Raw genomic sequence first — 13,235 nt, 5'->3', positions numbered from 1 at the left:
TTGAATATGGAATTTTTTTCTTTCTTATTATCTATGTGCAACTCTTCTTGATCCTAAACCACAAAAATAAAAAAAAGGTTGTTCATAGTAAAAGCCGCTCTCATGGACTTGATCAACACTTCCACTAGCTTTGTGTCCTGTACCCTTTAGAGACTATGCGAGTGTCCTTAACCAACCAAGTAAACCAAGAAGACCAGCATCAAGTACCTTTGATTTTCTCTCAAGCCCTACAAAATCAAAATATGAAAAAAAATGTTAGCTTCTTACTCTCATAACCAATCAACAAGTCTCTCTATAACAAATTTTCTCACCAATGTCAGCAGCTACACGATGAGCACACATCACTCCTGAGAAAGCCACAGCTATAACTCCCTGACCAGGAAAACAACTATCCCCAACGCAGTACAAACCATCTATTGCCTATTGTAATCAGCCAAAACCATTTAGTTAATAAGCCCCAGAACCATCTAATCTTTTCTTTGACTTACAGTTGTGTTAAACGGCATGCCTAGTAAACCTTTTGGTGTTCCTCTTGGCATTGGTCCATACGTTCCCTTGTCCCGAGCAAGATATCGCCTGTGTGTTCTTGGTGTGCCCACCTGCCTCATAAAAACACCTTAGATATACAGATGTGAATGGCAAATCTAGGTAGGAACATAGATTAAGCCTAACCTCCTTAAAAGTAATGGATGAACTGAGACCAGGAAACAGTTTTTTCTCTAGCCTCTGTATGATTCCAGCTGCCACCTCTTCTTTTTTCGCTTCATACTCTTTTGGAGTGAGTCCCTATAGTACCAAAATTTAGATGAAATGGTCAAATAAGATGGGCATATCCATACTCATTCAATAAAATTAGCCTTACCTCCCAATCTTCGATGGAAGAGGTTGTAAATATGTGCAGTATATGTCGACCATCTGGAGCCAAAGATGGATCAAGAATAGTTGGAATGCTGAGGAAGATACTGCCATAAGGCTCCTCCAGATTCTTCCAATCATCCTACCAGGTTGCAACAAAAGAACATAACCACCATTCAAACAACTATGACTCTGTCAAAGGCAATAATATATCTTAGTAAGAAACTAACAAACCTCAAGTACGAAATGATGGCAATCTGTATCTGGAGGGAGAACCTCTGCTTTAACACCCATATGGATTGAGAGAAATGATGGAGCCTTCACATACACTTTCTGGAAGTTTTCTTCTTCCTTTGGAAGCTTTTCTCCTTTCAACAGCTTCCCTACATCATTAGTAATACTGTGCTAAGTATTCTTACAAAACAAGACACCTATTCAACTTAAGCAAGTCATTGTCTTCTCTTACCAAACGTATCCCATCTTGTAGCATTAGAGATTATCGTTTTAGCGAAGAATTCTCTTCCATCTGCTAGCCTTACACCAACCTGAAGATAAAAAAAACACACAACCAAATAGGAATTTCAAAAAATTAAGCAAGAATCAATGTTCACGAAATCGCTAGACCGATATTTTGAGCGCCTAAACCGATTTTAAAAAAAAATGTTTCCTCTAGGTCCGATTTGCTGACTAGGCAGGCGTCTAGATCGATTTTTAGAACAACAACTTGGAATAATATGTAGCACGAGTTATACAGAAACTTACAGCCTTTCCATCATCAAGTATGATGCTTTTCACATTAGCTTTGTAGAGAATTTCACTGCCTTGATCAACAAGTCCTTCTGCTAACGACTTGGCAATTCCACCAACACCACCAACAGGGTAGTTAATTCCTCCATAGTGCCTGTCACATAAAACCTGTCCTTGAACACATGAGAAACAGAAAGGGAAACATGGGTAGACACCAAATGTCAGAACAAGAATCCTACCATACTTGCATTGATCATTGGCGTCTGCAAAGCATTGACTGTGCTCACAATGAAACACTGCAGGCAAAAATACAAATGGTGTAAAATAAACTGTGCATGTTTGGACCAAATGACATTTTTTCTCACCTCTGCGTCAATGAAAGACAGTAACTGAGGATCCTTTATGTACTTCCTAGCTATATCCCCAGCATTTTGAGGCAAGTAATAAGCTGTAAAGCAAACAGAACAACATGAACAGATTCATATCAGTACATTTTATGTATACACTAATAGATACAGAAACAAACATCAAAACCAATACCAAGTGTCAAACATTCAAGCGGCTTCTGAAAGAACTGTCCAAAAAGGTAGATAGGCTCTTCAAGTGACTTCAGTTCCAGGGAGTTCAATGAGTTGAAGATCTGTTCCAATTTGTAATATTTAAATTACACAATCTTACAAATATTCAATTAAGTAAAAAAGTCACATCAGAACCTTCCAGCAGACGCCATAGAATCCAAGAATCCCTTCCTTCTCGTGAGGAAACTTGCTAATAAGCTCATTAACGAACTCATCATACTCTCTATGAACCTGAACAGAGAGATGACTGGGGAGATGGAAATGAACAGTGGTGGGATCGGGTATAACTTCCATCTCACGACCAACTGCCTTCAACGCCTGAGTTATCAAGTTTAGATTCCCCTGTCCCCATCAAAACTAAACTCATTACTGCATCTCCAACCCTGCTTTATGCTATATAAATAGAGTAATTTACTTATTTTTATTTTTCAATAGAGATGATGGTGGGTGACTCAACATTCTCATCTAAAGGGAGAGTCTTTACGAGAGCAAACGAGCTAACCTTATCGCTGAAACCAAACATGACAGAGGAACCCACATCGAATGTGTACCCATCTCTTTCGTAATAACCAGAGCTCCCACCAGGGATGAGATACTTCTCCAAAACTAGAACTTTAGCTTCTTTAACAGCTAGCTGAGTCGCCGCAACTAAGCCTCCTATCCCAGACCCGATGACGATTGCGTCGTACACTTTACTCTCTCCTCCTCCACTTTCTCTCTTCGTCCTTTCTTCTACTACAGCAGTGGAAGAAACAGATCTTACTGTAACCACATGATTCTTCTTATGATGCTTTAAAAACCCAAACTTTGAAGTACCCAGCTTGTAATTTGAAGTCTTCAAGGCCGAGAACAAGGAGGAGCTGCGATCAGCACACGTTACGGGGTTGCGGAGACAGAGATTCATGGCTCTGAGCTTGGTTCGTCGTCACTGTGTTGTGTCCTTTGGATATTACGGAACCTAATCAATTCTCCATCAGACAGACTTAAAAAAGTGTTGTCTTTTCATCCGAATTTGGAAAATTGATTTTCATCATGTGGAAGGAAAAAAAATGTTTGGTGAAGAACACTCGCAAGTGCAGGATATTACAAAAAAAAAAAAAAAGAAAAAAAAAACTTTCTTTTCGTGACTTCAAATCATGGCCGTTGATTATTCATTAATTTTGGGCCGTCATATATTTTAGTTTGTTGTCGTTGGGCCTTTGTCTCTTTGTTTGTTAACCCTATTTGTTAGGCCTTCTTGTAAATTTAGCCTTTTGTTTAATAAATTATCAGATGACAAAAAAAAATTAACATTAAATAATACCTAGTGTTCTAAAAATAGGTTTAGTCGGCAAATCGGATATGAACGAAACGATTTTTTCAAATTGATTTTTAAAAAAATCGGTCTAAACATTCTAAAAAATCAGTGTAAGCAACCGCATAAACAATAATCCTCTATAAAACGCTTGACCACTGTCTAGCGATTTTTAGAACATTGCCAATACTCATTAGATTATTATAGGTATTAATGATTTTGTAATGACCAATGCAACTCTTTTTTGTAATGATTTTTTTAACTCTCATAGGATTTATATGGCGCGAAAAGGACATAAAGGTTTAATTTCGTGGTGAATCTGATTCCATGTCTAGTATTCATAGAATCTACAGAATAAATCAAATGGCCCAATAAAGCATCAAGCATCAATCAATATTCAACGACCATTGCTGTCTTTTTAGCAACTTGAACGAGTATCGTTGAGACCGTATCTTTGAATCTCTGAAATAAAACGTTGGAATGACCAATGCACCTCTTTTGGTTCTTTCAAGAAAAACAAGAGGTGTGTAACGCGGCTAACTCTTAAGAAAAGGTTCGGTCTCCTCGAATCATCTTGTTCATAGTAAAGCCTCTTTATAGATCCTTTTCAACACGATCTTCTTGTGATCTCTGCCTTTTTAAAAGTATTTGGATTCTGATTCTTCTTCTACTTGGTTATAAATAGCCTTGAGACTCAAGCAACAAGGCTCACAAGCAACACCAAGCTCGATCTCCGGGTTTGGTTTGAAGGAGTCTTTGTATAAGACTCCTTTCACTCCATCAAGAAAATGGACAAGGTTATGAGACTATCGTCCGAGAAAGGAGTGGTTATATTCAGCAAGAGCTCGTGTTGTTTGTCCTACGCGGTTCAAGTCCTCTTCCAAGATCTCGGGGTTAGCCCTAAGATCCACGAGATAGACAAGGACCCTGAATGCCGGGAGATGGAGAAGGCATTAATGAGGCTAGGCTGTTCAAAGCCGGTTCCAGCCGTCTTCATTGGTGGAAAGCTCGTTGGTTCGACCAACGAAGTAATGTCCATGCACCTAAGCAGCTCCTTGGTTCCCCTAGTGAAGCCATATATATGTTAAAAAGAAGGGTTATTTCAAAAACAAAGAGGAAAAGCAATGGTAAAGTAGTTATCGAAATGAACTTTCAATAAGGAAAACAAAGTTGAGTCAAATCTTTGTAATGCGTTATATTATTGTAGTGCTTGTGTAAAATGTTGTGATGTCTTATTCATGGATTTTGAAGAAGAATCTAATTTTATAGCTTTCTCCAAGTCTAAGTTTCTTTGAACTTTACTGTCATCAGCATTGTGAAAACTCTTACTAGTCTTTCTTTATTAGTTTCCCCCATGAAATTTAATACTATAGAATGCAAAATCTTGAGTCAGACGTGGGGAGATGTTATGCAATAGTTGTTAATTAAAAACTTTGTTGAGACAACTATTTAAAAAGAACATGTAATCGTAGTACTACTAGGAGTAGGTATGGGCGTTCGGGTCTTCCGGTCGGGTTAGGGCCGGTTCCTTTCAGATCCGGGTCTTTCGGATCCTAAATATTTAGATACAATAGGTACTTTGAAATTTTTGGGTCGGGTTCGGGTCGGTTCGAGTCTATAATTAAAATACCCATAAAATACTGTAATTTTCCGGGTCCATACCCAACTCCATTAAATTTAGTCGATATTTGTCATATATATTTAAAATTTTACAAAATAAGTTAAATAAAACTATTAATAATTAAAACAAAACATTTTAAACTCTAAATTTTACATTTTAAAGCTTCATATTATTTAAAAAATATTACAAAATAATAACAAATGTTGTTAGCAAAAGATATCTCAACTAAATCATAAAATAATATATATAAAATAGAATACAAAAAATCATAATTTTAGATATACATGTTTTTAAGTCGGGTACAAATCGGTTCTTATCGGATCGAATCTATTCGGATCGGGTATTTTCGGGTCCGGGTCTATTTGGTTCTGGTTCTTTCAGGTAAAAAAAATTTAGACCCAAAAAGTACTTGTAAATTTTTGGTTTGGTTCCGAATCGGGTAATTTTTGGTCGATTCCGGTTCGGGTTTTCAGTCCAGGTAAAAATACCCGGATGTAACTAAGAGACTAGTTAAGCTGTATTAAGAACATAAACACGAATAATTAAGACCAGATTAAACAAGATAGTGTAATGAAAAAAGAGGGAGACAAGATGCACGTGTCAATGTGCCTCTCTTTTTACTTTTCATCACTAAATAATAACCTTTTTATAAACCGTCCAATTAAAAAATATCAATTTATAGTTAGTGACGTCACTTCTCTCTCTCTCTCTCTCTCTCTTTCTCCTCCTCCTACGCTTCTTCATCTGAGAGAGAAAGAGAGAGCTTCATCTCCATCATTATCATCTCCCTTCTCTTCTTCTTCTTCTTCTTCTTCTTCTTCTTCTTCTTCTTCACAACACACATTGACTCTCAAAATTGGCACATTCACAATCAACCTCTCATGGAGAAATCAGATCCTCAACCTCCAAATGCCGATCAAATCCCCTCCTCCTTCCACCGCCGATCTCGCTCCGACGACATGTCGATGTTCATGTTCATGGATCCGCTCTCCTCCTCCGGTCCCCCGCCTTCCTCCGACGATCTTCCCTCCGACGACGATCTCTTCTCCTCCTTCATCGACGTCGACAGCCTCTCCTCGAATCCGCACCCTACTACAACCGCGTTTCCGAATCACGCCGCCGCCGCCGCAGCCGCCTCTAACTCCGTTCCCTCTTCCTCGTCTCGTCCTCGCCACCGTCACAGCAACTCCGTCGACGCGGGATGCGCGATGTACGCTAATGAGATCATGGACGCGAAGAAAGCTATGCCTCCTGAGAAGCTCTCCGAGCTTTGGAACGTCGATCCCAAACGGGCCAAAAGGTACCTTTCTTTTTTTAGGCCCATTAGGCTTTATTTGAATTGAAGATCAATGAGAGAGATTTTGGATTTGATTACAGGATCTTAGCGAATAGGCAATCTGCAGCACGTTCGAAGGAGAGGAAAGCAAGATACATTCAGGAACTTGAGCGTAAAGTTCAGTCTCTTCAGACCGAAGCCACCACTCTCTCTGCTCAGCTCACTCTCTTCCAGGTAAAGTATTGATCTTTGCTCTGTTTTTAACACTAGAACGTGGCTTTATAGGCAAGTTTCAACCAATGTTTGGTTAATTCAAGAGTCTCTTTGTTTGATTTGAAAACAATAAAGTAAAGATCTTTGCTCTGTTCTACAAAAGAAAGTAGCTTTATAGGCAAGTTTCAACCATGTTCGATGTTGTTTGATTTCAAAATGATAAAGTAAAGATCTCTGCTCTGTTCTACCTACACAAGAAAGTAGCTTTATAGGGTAGTTAGTTTCAACGATGTTTTGGTGAATCCAAGAGTCTCAGTTTGATTTCAAAACAATAAAGTAAAGATCTTTGCTCTGTTCTATACAAGAAAGTAGCTTTATAGGCAAGTTTGAACGATGTTTTGCTGAATTCAAGAGTCTAGTTCGAATGTTGTTTTGATTTCAAAACAATAAAGTTAAAGATCTTTTTGCTCTGTTCTACACAAGAAAGTAATTTTATAGGAAAGTTTTTGTGAATTCAATGTTGTTTGAATTGGCCAGAGAGATACAAATGGACTAGCAAACGAAAACACAGAGCTGAAACTCAGATTACAAGCAATGGAGCAACAAGCTCACCTTCGTAATGGTAACAACAAAGTCTAATCCTTTGTATGTGTTTTGGTGTCTGTGATCTTCAATCTCTCTGCTTTTTGTTTTTTTGTTTGTTAATGCAAACATAGCTCTAAATGAAGCACTGAGGAAGGAATTGGAAAGGATGAAGATTGAGACTGGAGAAATCTCTGGTAATTCGGATTCCTTTGATATGGGAATGCAGCAGGTTCAGTACTCTCCTTCCACTTTCATGGCGATTCCACCCTATCATCATGGCTCAATCAACAACGGCCAAGATATGCAGCAGATGCACGGATACAATCCAATGGAGGCGATGTCCAATTCTCAGAGCGTGTCGGAGTTTCTGCAGAACGGGAGATTGCAAGGGCTAGAGATAAGTAGCAATAATAATAGCTCAAGCTTGGTAAAATCTGAAGGACCTTCTCTCTCTGCTAGTGAGAGTTCCTCTGCCTATTGACAAGGACATACCATGAGGTTCCTCAATACAACTGTTAATAGGCTTTAAAATTCATTTGATTTGATTTACTTTCTACTACTATTTATTATTCTATTTTTTTTGAGGTGACAATACTGTGTTGGTGTTGTGTTGTTGTGATTGTGAGTTTCATTGTTGCTACTCTCATTGTTTGTTCTTCGGGGAACAAATGAGATTCTAATAAATTAGTGTTCCCTTTGGAATAAATTTATTTTGGTGCATTTTCTTTTATGTTTTATGTATGTCAACTCACACTTACAAAAATTCTTCCATATTTTTCTCTGTAGATTCATTTGTGTACATATCTTATGACTTTTTTTTTTCATGAAATGAAAATCCAAAAAAAGAGAGCTCGGTATGTGGCTTATCCCATCTGGAATTCAGATGAATGCGATGGACCCAACCATCGCTTAACCGTTTTCTTCACAGCTCAGATGCACCAGCCGGGAATCGAACCCGGGTCTGTACCGTGGCAGGGTACTATTCTACCACTAGACCACTAGTGCTTTGATGACACGCAGAAGCTGTTAAAATATAATATACGCATTTGGTATCAGAAACTTGTTTTACTTATACGCTAGTCTACTCATTTGTAGATTGGTAAGAAAATGAAGTTTCTAATGGTCATATGTATCTGTAATATATGTTGTCTTTTACATGGAAGAACCACTTTAGCAGAAATTGTCTAGGACAAGCGTGAAGCTGGTAATGATGATTAGCTAACCCAATTGCCCAATGACTACATATTAACCTTCAGCTTGGTATTTCTACTTATACGGTACATGGCCACACAACGATTACAAATAAGCCTTCTTGTAAACCTTCTATCCTTTCTTCATATCTTATCAACCATATCAAACGATACAAATTGAGAGATTAGTGTTTATCTATGTCGGGGAAGACATTAAAAAGGGCTAAAACGAACTGTAAACAGGTAACAAAACTGAATCCATTTTTTGATTAGGTTGTGGTCAAACCTAACCTCACTAAGTTAACGACTAAGCTACTCAAAATTTGTTATTTTATTTTAAGAGTTTTAAATATATAATGATTATTACTCCAGAAGGAATATTCAGTGAAGCATCTCTTAATACGATATGACGCATGCGCTGTGGTCATGCGGCTTCCTTTATGTACGTAAACATGAATTATATATTAAGATTCTGTAAACAAAAAAAAAACATAAAATGTATTATCAAAGTATAGATAATGGAATGAATTTACTATAATTTCATACATGCATATATGTTTTTAGATATGGCAATTAAACACAATGTCAAAACCTTACAATATAACAAATTACTAATTAACAAATTTAACAAAATAAAGGAAGACTGGAATATAATGTGTACGGGAGAAAAGTAATTTCGAAGATCAAATCTAATTGTACATTGTGTACGGGAAACAGAGTAAATGCTTAGAAGAGCAAATCTAATAAAGTATTGGACACGAATGTAAATTTGCATATTGTGGGCCCCGTCTCATTTTGACCTTAATATAACTGCTCTCTCCTCTCTCTGGAGAGAAAGAGACAAACCTTCTTCCCCCATATCTCTGGGAAACTCCACCGGCAGAGCGGGCCGGTTCAACTCGGAATCTCAAATTCTCCGATCCGATTTAACCGGTTTAATTTAACTTAACCGGTTAATCAACATTCTCTAGCTCGTCTCACTTAAAACCTTAAAACCCTAAATCGACCGTTATGGCGATTAGGGTTACCTTCACATACTCCAGCTACGTCGCGAGGAACATCGCTTCCTCCGCCGCGGCTCGCGTCGGCAGCGGAGATCTCCGATCATGCTTCGATTACTGCCTCCGTCCCAGGATCTTCAACCACAGTCAGATCCCCGATATCGACAAATCATCTACATCCCCATCGTCCCCTCCTGCTTCGATGTACTCCACCATCGCCAGAGAGCTTCTCGAAGAGAGTCCGCTCGTGTCGGGGATGATCTCCGTCATGAAGCTGACCGGAGCAGCTCCGGATCTGCTGGGGATGAACAGCAGCGTTGTCCTCGGGATCTCGCCGTTCAAGACTTCCTCTGTGATTCCGTTTCTGAGAGGGTCTAGGTGGATGCCGTGCAGCATTCCGGCGACGTTGACGACGGATGTTGGTGAGATCGATAGGGGAGGAGTAGGAGGGAATGTGAATGTGAAGGTGGAGTTGAGTGGTGGTAAAGGGTCGAGCTTTGGAAACGGATGGGTTAATAAGCTGTTGAATATATGCTCGGAGGATGCTAAGGCGGCTTTCACTGCGGTGACTGTTTCTCTTCTGTTCCGTTCGGCGTTGGCTGAGCCCAAGTCTATACCTTCGTTGTCTATGTACCCTACTCTCGATGTGGGTGATCGTGTTATGGCTGAGAAGGTGAGAGTATTGGTTTCTGGCTATTGAATTGTGCATTGTGAGTATGCTATAGGTTTATTCTATGATTGATGTTGAGATGCTTTTAAAAACGGTGGCTTTTATCAGTACATTGTGAGTATAATGAGATCCTATATGTATTTTCTATGATTAATTATAATGTTAGATCCATGTTTGAAATTGAGAGGCTTTTGAAACGGTGGTTTTATCAGTTCTATTCTAGGATTTTCACTCAAGCTTTTAATTAGTGGTGTGTTTGTGCTTCATGTCTGATTGATTGATTGATTTGCGGATGTGGTTTTGGTGCTGGTCAGGTCTCGTACTTGTTCAGAAGGCCAGAGGTTTCTGACATAGTCATCTTCAAGGCTCCTCCGGTTTTGGTGGTAGGTAACAAATCACCCTTTCTTGTTTTTTTTCTTCAAATGTTTTTGAACGTGTTGCAGAGGTGTTTGATATTCTACTTGGAAAAACTGCAGGAACATGGTTACAATTGTACTGATGTTTTCATTAAAAGGATAGTTGCAAGCGAAGGTGACTGGGTCGAAGTAAGCCCTTATATTTAAATCACTTGTTGGTTGGTTCTATTCCACCCATTGAAGTCTTTTGCTCACTTTTATTGGTAGTACTTTAGTAGTGTTCTTGATAACCTGCGTCTTCAAACAGGCCCTTGTTTTTATGTTTCTGTATCATTTTCCTGTCTAACTTATTGATCTTGTATCATATAGGTTTGTGATGGAAAGCTCTTAGTGAATGACACCGTTCAAGAGGAGGATTTTGTATTAGAGCCAATTGACTACGAAATGGAACCAATGGTAAGCAAACTTGTTCGACCTTAAAAGTTGTACAAGAGTAATGCAGCTAAGTTGGTTTCTCTTGTTTTATTTGCAGTTGGTCCCTGAAGGTTATGTCTTTGTCCTAGGAGACAACCGCAACAAAAGCTTTGACTCTCATAACTGGTAATCACTTTGGAAAATATCTATAGCTATTTCATGGCCCTTTTGTGTTAAAATTGTGGAAACTATGTTGATTCATGAATGAATGTAAAAAATGCAGGGGTCCACTTCCAATAAAGAACATCGTTGGAAGATCCGTGTTTAGGTATTGGCCACCGAGCAAAGTTTCAGACACAATACACCACCATGAGCAAGCTATCCAAAAGGGGGCTGTTGATGTTTCGTGACCGGTGCTGATGGTTCTTAGGATTAAGCAAGGATTTGGATGGATGATGAGGTGGTGCCAGCCATCATTTTGATCGTGAAGCCAACAGAGCAATTCTTTCGTTCTATGTACTCTTAATGGAAGACATGGAATGCTATGGGAAACCCCAAAGGAAAAAAAAAACTGAAACATTTTTTTGTTGCGATTTTTTTGTTGTTGTGTTGAAACGTAAAACCTCACCAATGGTAAGATGAGCTGCTACAATCGCAGATTATTTTAGTGTCAAAACTATATATTATGTATGACATAAAAATAATTAATTATGTATGACACTAGAAAAATATTACATATTAAAATATTATTAAATCAAAAGATTCTTTTAATTATTTAATTCTTTTGATAAATTCTCACTATTCTTATAACATATATAATTAATTATTTTTAATAAATATTGGACTTATAAATTTAAAACAATTAATATATTTATATCACAGTAAAATAATAATTTTGAAATACATATGAAATTAAAATAACTAAAAACATACAAACAAAAATACATTACATCTAAAAATATATACATCTTTTACTAATTATTTGAATTAACATATTCACCCTAAAAAATGTATGATTAATGCATTTCGAAATTCAAAATGAGCTTCTCACACTTAGATTTTTCTTTTGTCGAACTAATAATTCTTGAAATCAAACATCATCAATCAACACTTATCATCTCAACTTTTACGCTTGAAACTTCAACTCGTTCTTTATTGTTACACTGTTATTACATTCATCCTCCTTGATCATATTATGCATTATGATACAAATTATCATTATCTCATGTAACATCAAACGTCTTAATATCAAGCTGAAAGAGAACCATCTCGAAAAAAAACAAGTTCAAAGTGAACATCAAATGTCACCAAATGATCAAAAAGATTATACCTTGTATTATAATTATTTTGATGGAACTGAAAACAATTTTTCGGGCTTTTATATTATCATGTCAGTTTATCTTATAATTTTCAAAATTATTTTCTTGTATGTATTTAAATCAATTTAGAAAGCACTTAAAATTTATGATGTCAATTTAATATCATAACTATGTAACAATACAATTTTTTTATAATTTTGTAAAGAAAATATATTTAATTACACTGCTTAAATTTTAAAATAATTCAAAAAAGTATCACGTCGCTACAGTGTCATATTATATTTAGTATAACATTATAGAAAAAACAACATAACACTAATAGCGCTGAGTATAACATTTTTAGAGAAGAAAAATCAATTTTAACACTTTACGGTGTTATGACGTTTTTCTTTGAAATGCGCTTATCGTTAAAAACTGATAAACAACATTTACAACTTTTATGTTTACGTTTACTTTGATGGCTTTGACATTTTACTTCTCAAGCGTTTAAGTGAAACCAAAACAAACTAAGATTGAGGTATTCAATTTAGAAATTTAACTGAATTTGAAAGAGTTGAAGTTTTCACTAAATTCTTTTGTTATTCAATTAAGTAATTCATCAATTTCTTAAGAAAATTGTTTATTGGATTAAGTACTTTATTATTTTAGTGGTTTATAAACTTTCTTTGACAAGTAAACCAATTTCGAATAACATTGTTCACTTTTCATAATAATTTAACATTTTTAAGAAGTTCGTAATAATAACATTTTTCATTTGTTTTTAAATATTTCATTGTTCACTTTTAATTTGTTTTTGTAGAGTCTATATATAGACACACGAAATAGGTGAGAACAACAAAAAAGCAAGCACAAACCATGTTGTCTACTGGTAAAAGTTTCAAACTTTTTCAAAATGTCTTGGAATCATGTTGGTCGAGTAGTTGTGATGAGACTGGGAAAAAATGCTATCTTAATTTTTTTTTAAATGAAACTTTTAGGAGATGGTATTGGATTCAAGAATTTGATTGATTTTGAAAGAATTCAATTGAAAACATAATTAATAGATTTTGATGTATTTTAAATGATTTGATGATGATTTAATGTATTTTTCTAATTATTTCATTTTAGATTTTAAAG

At 36.6% G+C, this 13,235-nt stretch overlaps 4 protein-coding genes and 1 non-coding gene across 5 annotated transcripts; 3 read left to right on the top strand and 2 right to left on the bottom strand.

Annotated features, from left to right (window-relative positions):
• LOC106307135 (prolycopene isomerase, chloroplastic) lies at positions 1–3,248 on the bottom strand. The gene is made up of 13 exons (XM_013744008.1): positions 2,683–3,248; positions 2,316–2,522; positions 2,143–2,242; positions 1,968–2,050; positions 1,842–1,898; positions 1,618–1,770; positions 1,322–1,400; positions 1,090–1,238; positions 863–997; positions 673–786; positions 489–599; positions 312–420; positions 1–227 (listed from the first exon to the last, which is right to left on the bottom strand). The coding sequence occupies exons 1-13, from the start codon at positions 3,082–3,084 to the stop codon at positions 154–156; spliced, it is 1,773 nt and encodes a 590-aa protein (XP_013599462.1). The 5' UTR covers positions 3,085–3,248; the 3' UTR covers positions 1–153.
• Positions 3,249–4,190: 942 nt separating this feature from the next.
• LOC106310010 (monothiol glutaredoxin-S11) lies at positions 4,191–4,759 on the top strand. Its single transcript, XM_013747203.1, has one exon. It carries the CDS (start codon positions 4,263–4,265, stop codon positions 4,560–4,562), a length of 300 nt encoding a protein of 99 aa, XP_013602657.1. The 5' UTR covers positions 4,191–4,262; the 3' UTR covers positions 4,563–4,759.
• Positions 4,760–5,825: 1,066 nt separating this feature from the next.
• Positions 5,826–7,889, top strand: LOC106309702 (transcription factor RF2b-like). The gene is made up of 4 exons (XM_013746802.1): positions 5,826–6,395; positions 6,473–6,605; positions 7,122–7,206; positions 7,301–7,889. The coding sequence occupies exons 1-4, from the start codon at positions 5,977–5,979 to the stop codon at positions 7,648–7,650; spliced, it is 987 nt and encodes a 328-aa protein (XP_013602256.1). The 5' UTR covers positions 5,826–5,976; the 3' UTR covers positions 7,651–7,889.
• Positions 7,890–8,103: 214 nt separating this feature from the next.
• TRNAG-GCC lies at positions 8,104–8,174 on the bottom strand. Its single transcript has one exon. It is a non-coding gene; the product is annotated as a tRNA-Gly (tRNA).
• A 1,039-nt stretch (positions 8,175–9,213) lies between these two features.
• LOC106308121 (probable thylakoidal processing peptidase 2, chloroplastic) lies at positions 9,214–11,393 on the top strand. Its single transcript, XM_013745253.1, has 6 exons — positions 9,214–10,033; positions 10,345–10,413; positions 10,507–10,575; positions 10,756–10,842; positions 10,919–10,986; positions 11,084–11,393. Exons 1-6 carry the CDS (start codon positions 9,371–9,373, stop codon positions 11,208–11,210), a joined length of 1,083 nt encoding a protein of 360 aa, XP_013600707.1. The 5' UTR covers positions 9,214–9,370; the 3' UTR covers positions 11,211–11,393.
• The last annotated feature ends 1,842 nt before the right edge of the window (positions 11,394–13,235 follow it).

Source organism: Brassica oleracea, chromosome C8 (assembly GCF_000695525.1).
Source record: "Brassica oleracea var. oleracea cultivar TO1000 chromosome C8, BOL, whole genome shotgun sequence".
In the NCBI taxonomy this organism is placed as follows: Eukaryota; Viridiplantae; Streptophyta; class Magnoliopsida; order Brassicales; family Brassicaceae; genus Brassica; species Brassica oleracea.
Note: the sequence above shows the minus strand (reverse complement) of the source record. Positions and strands in the feature narration are given on the sequence as shown.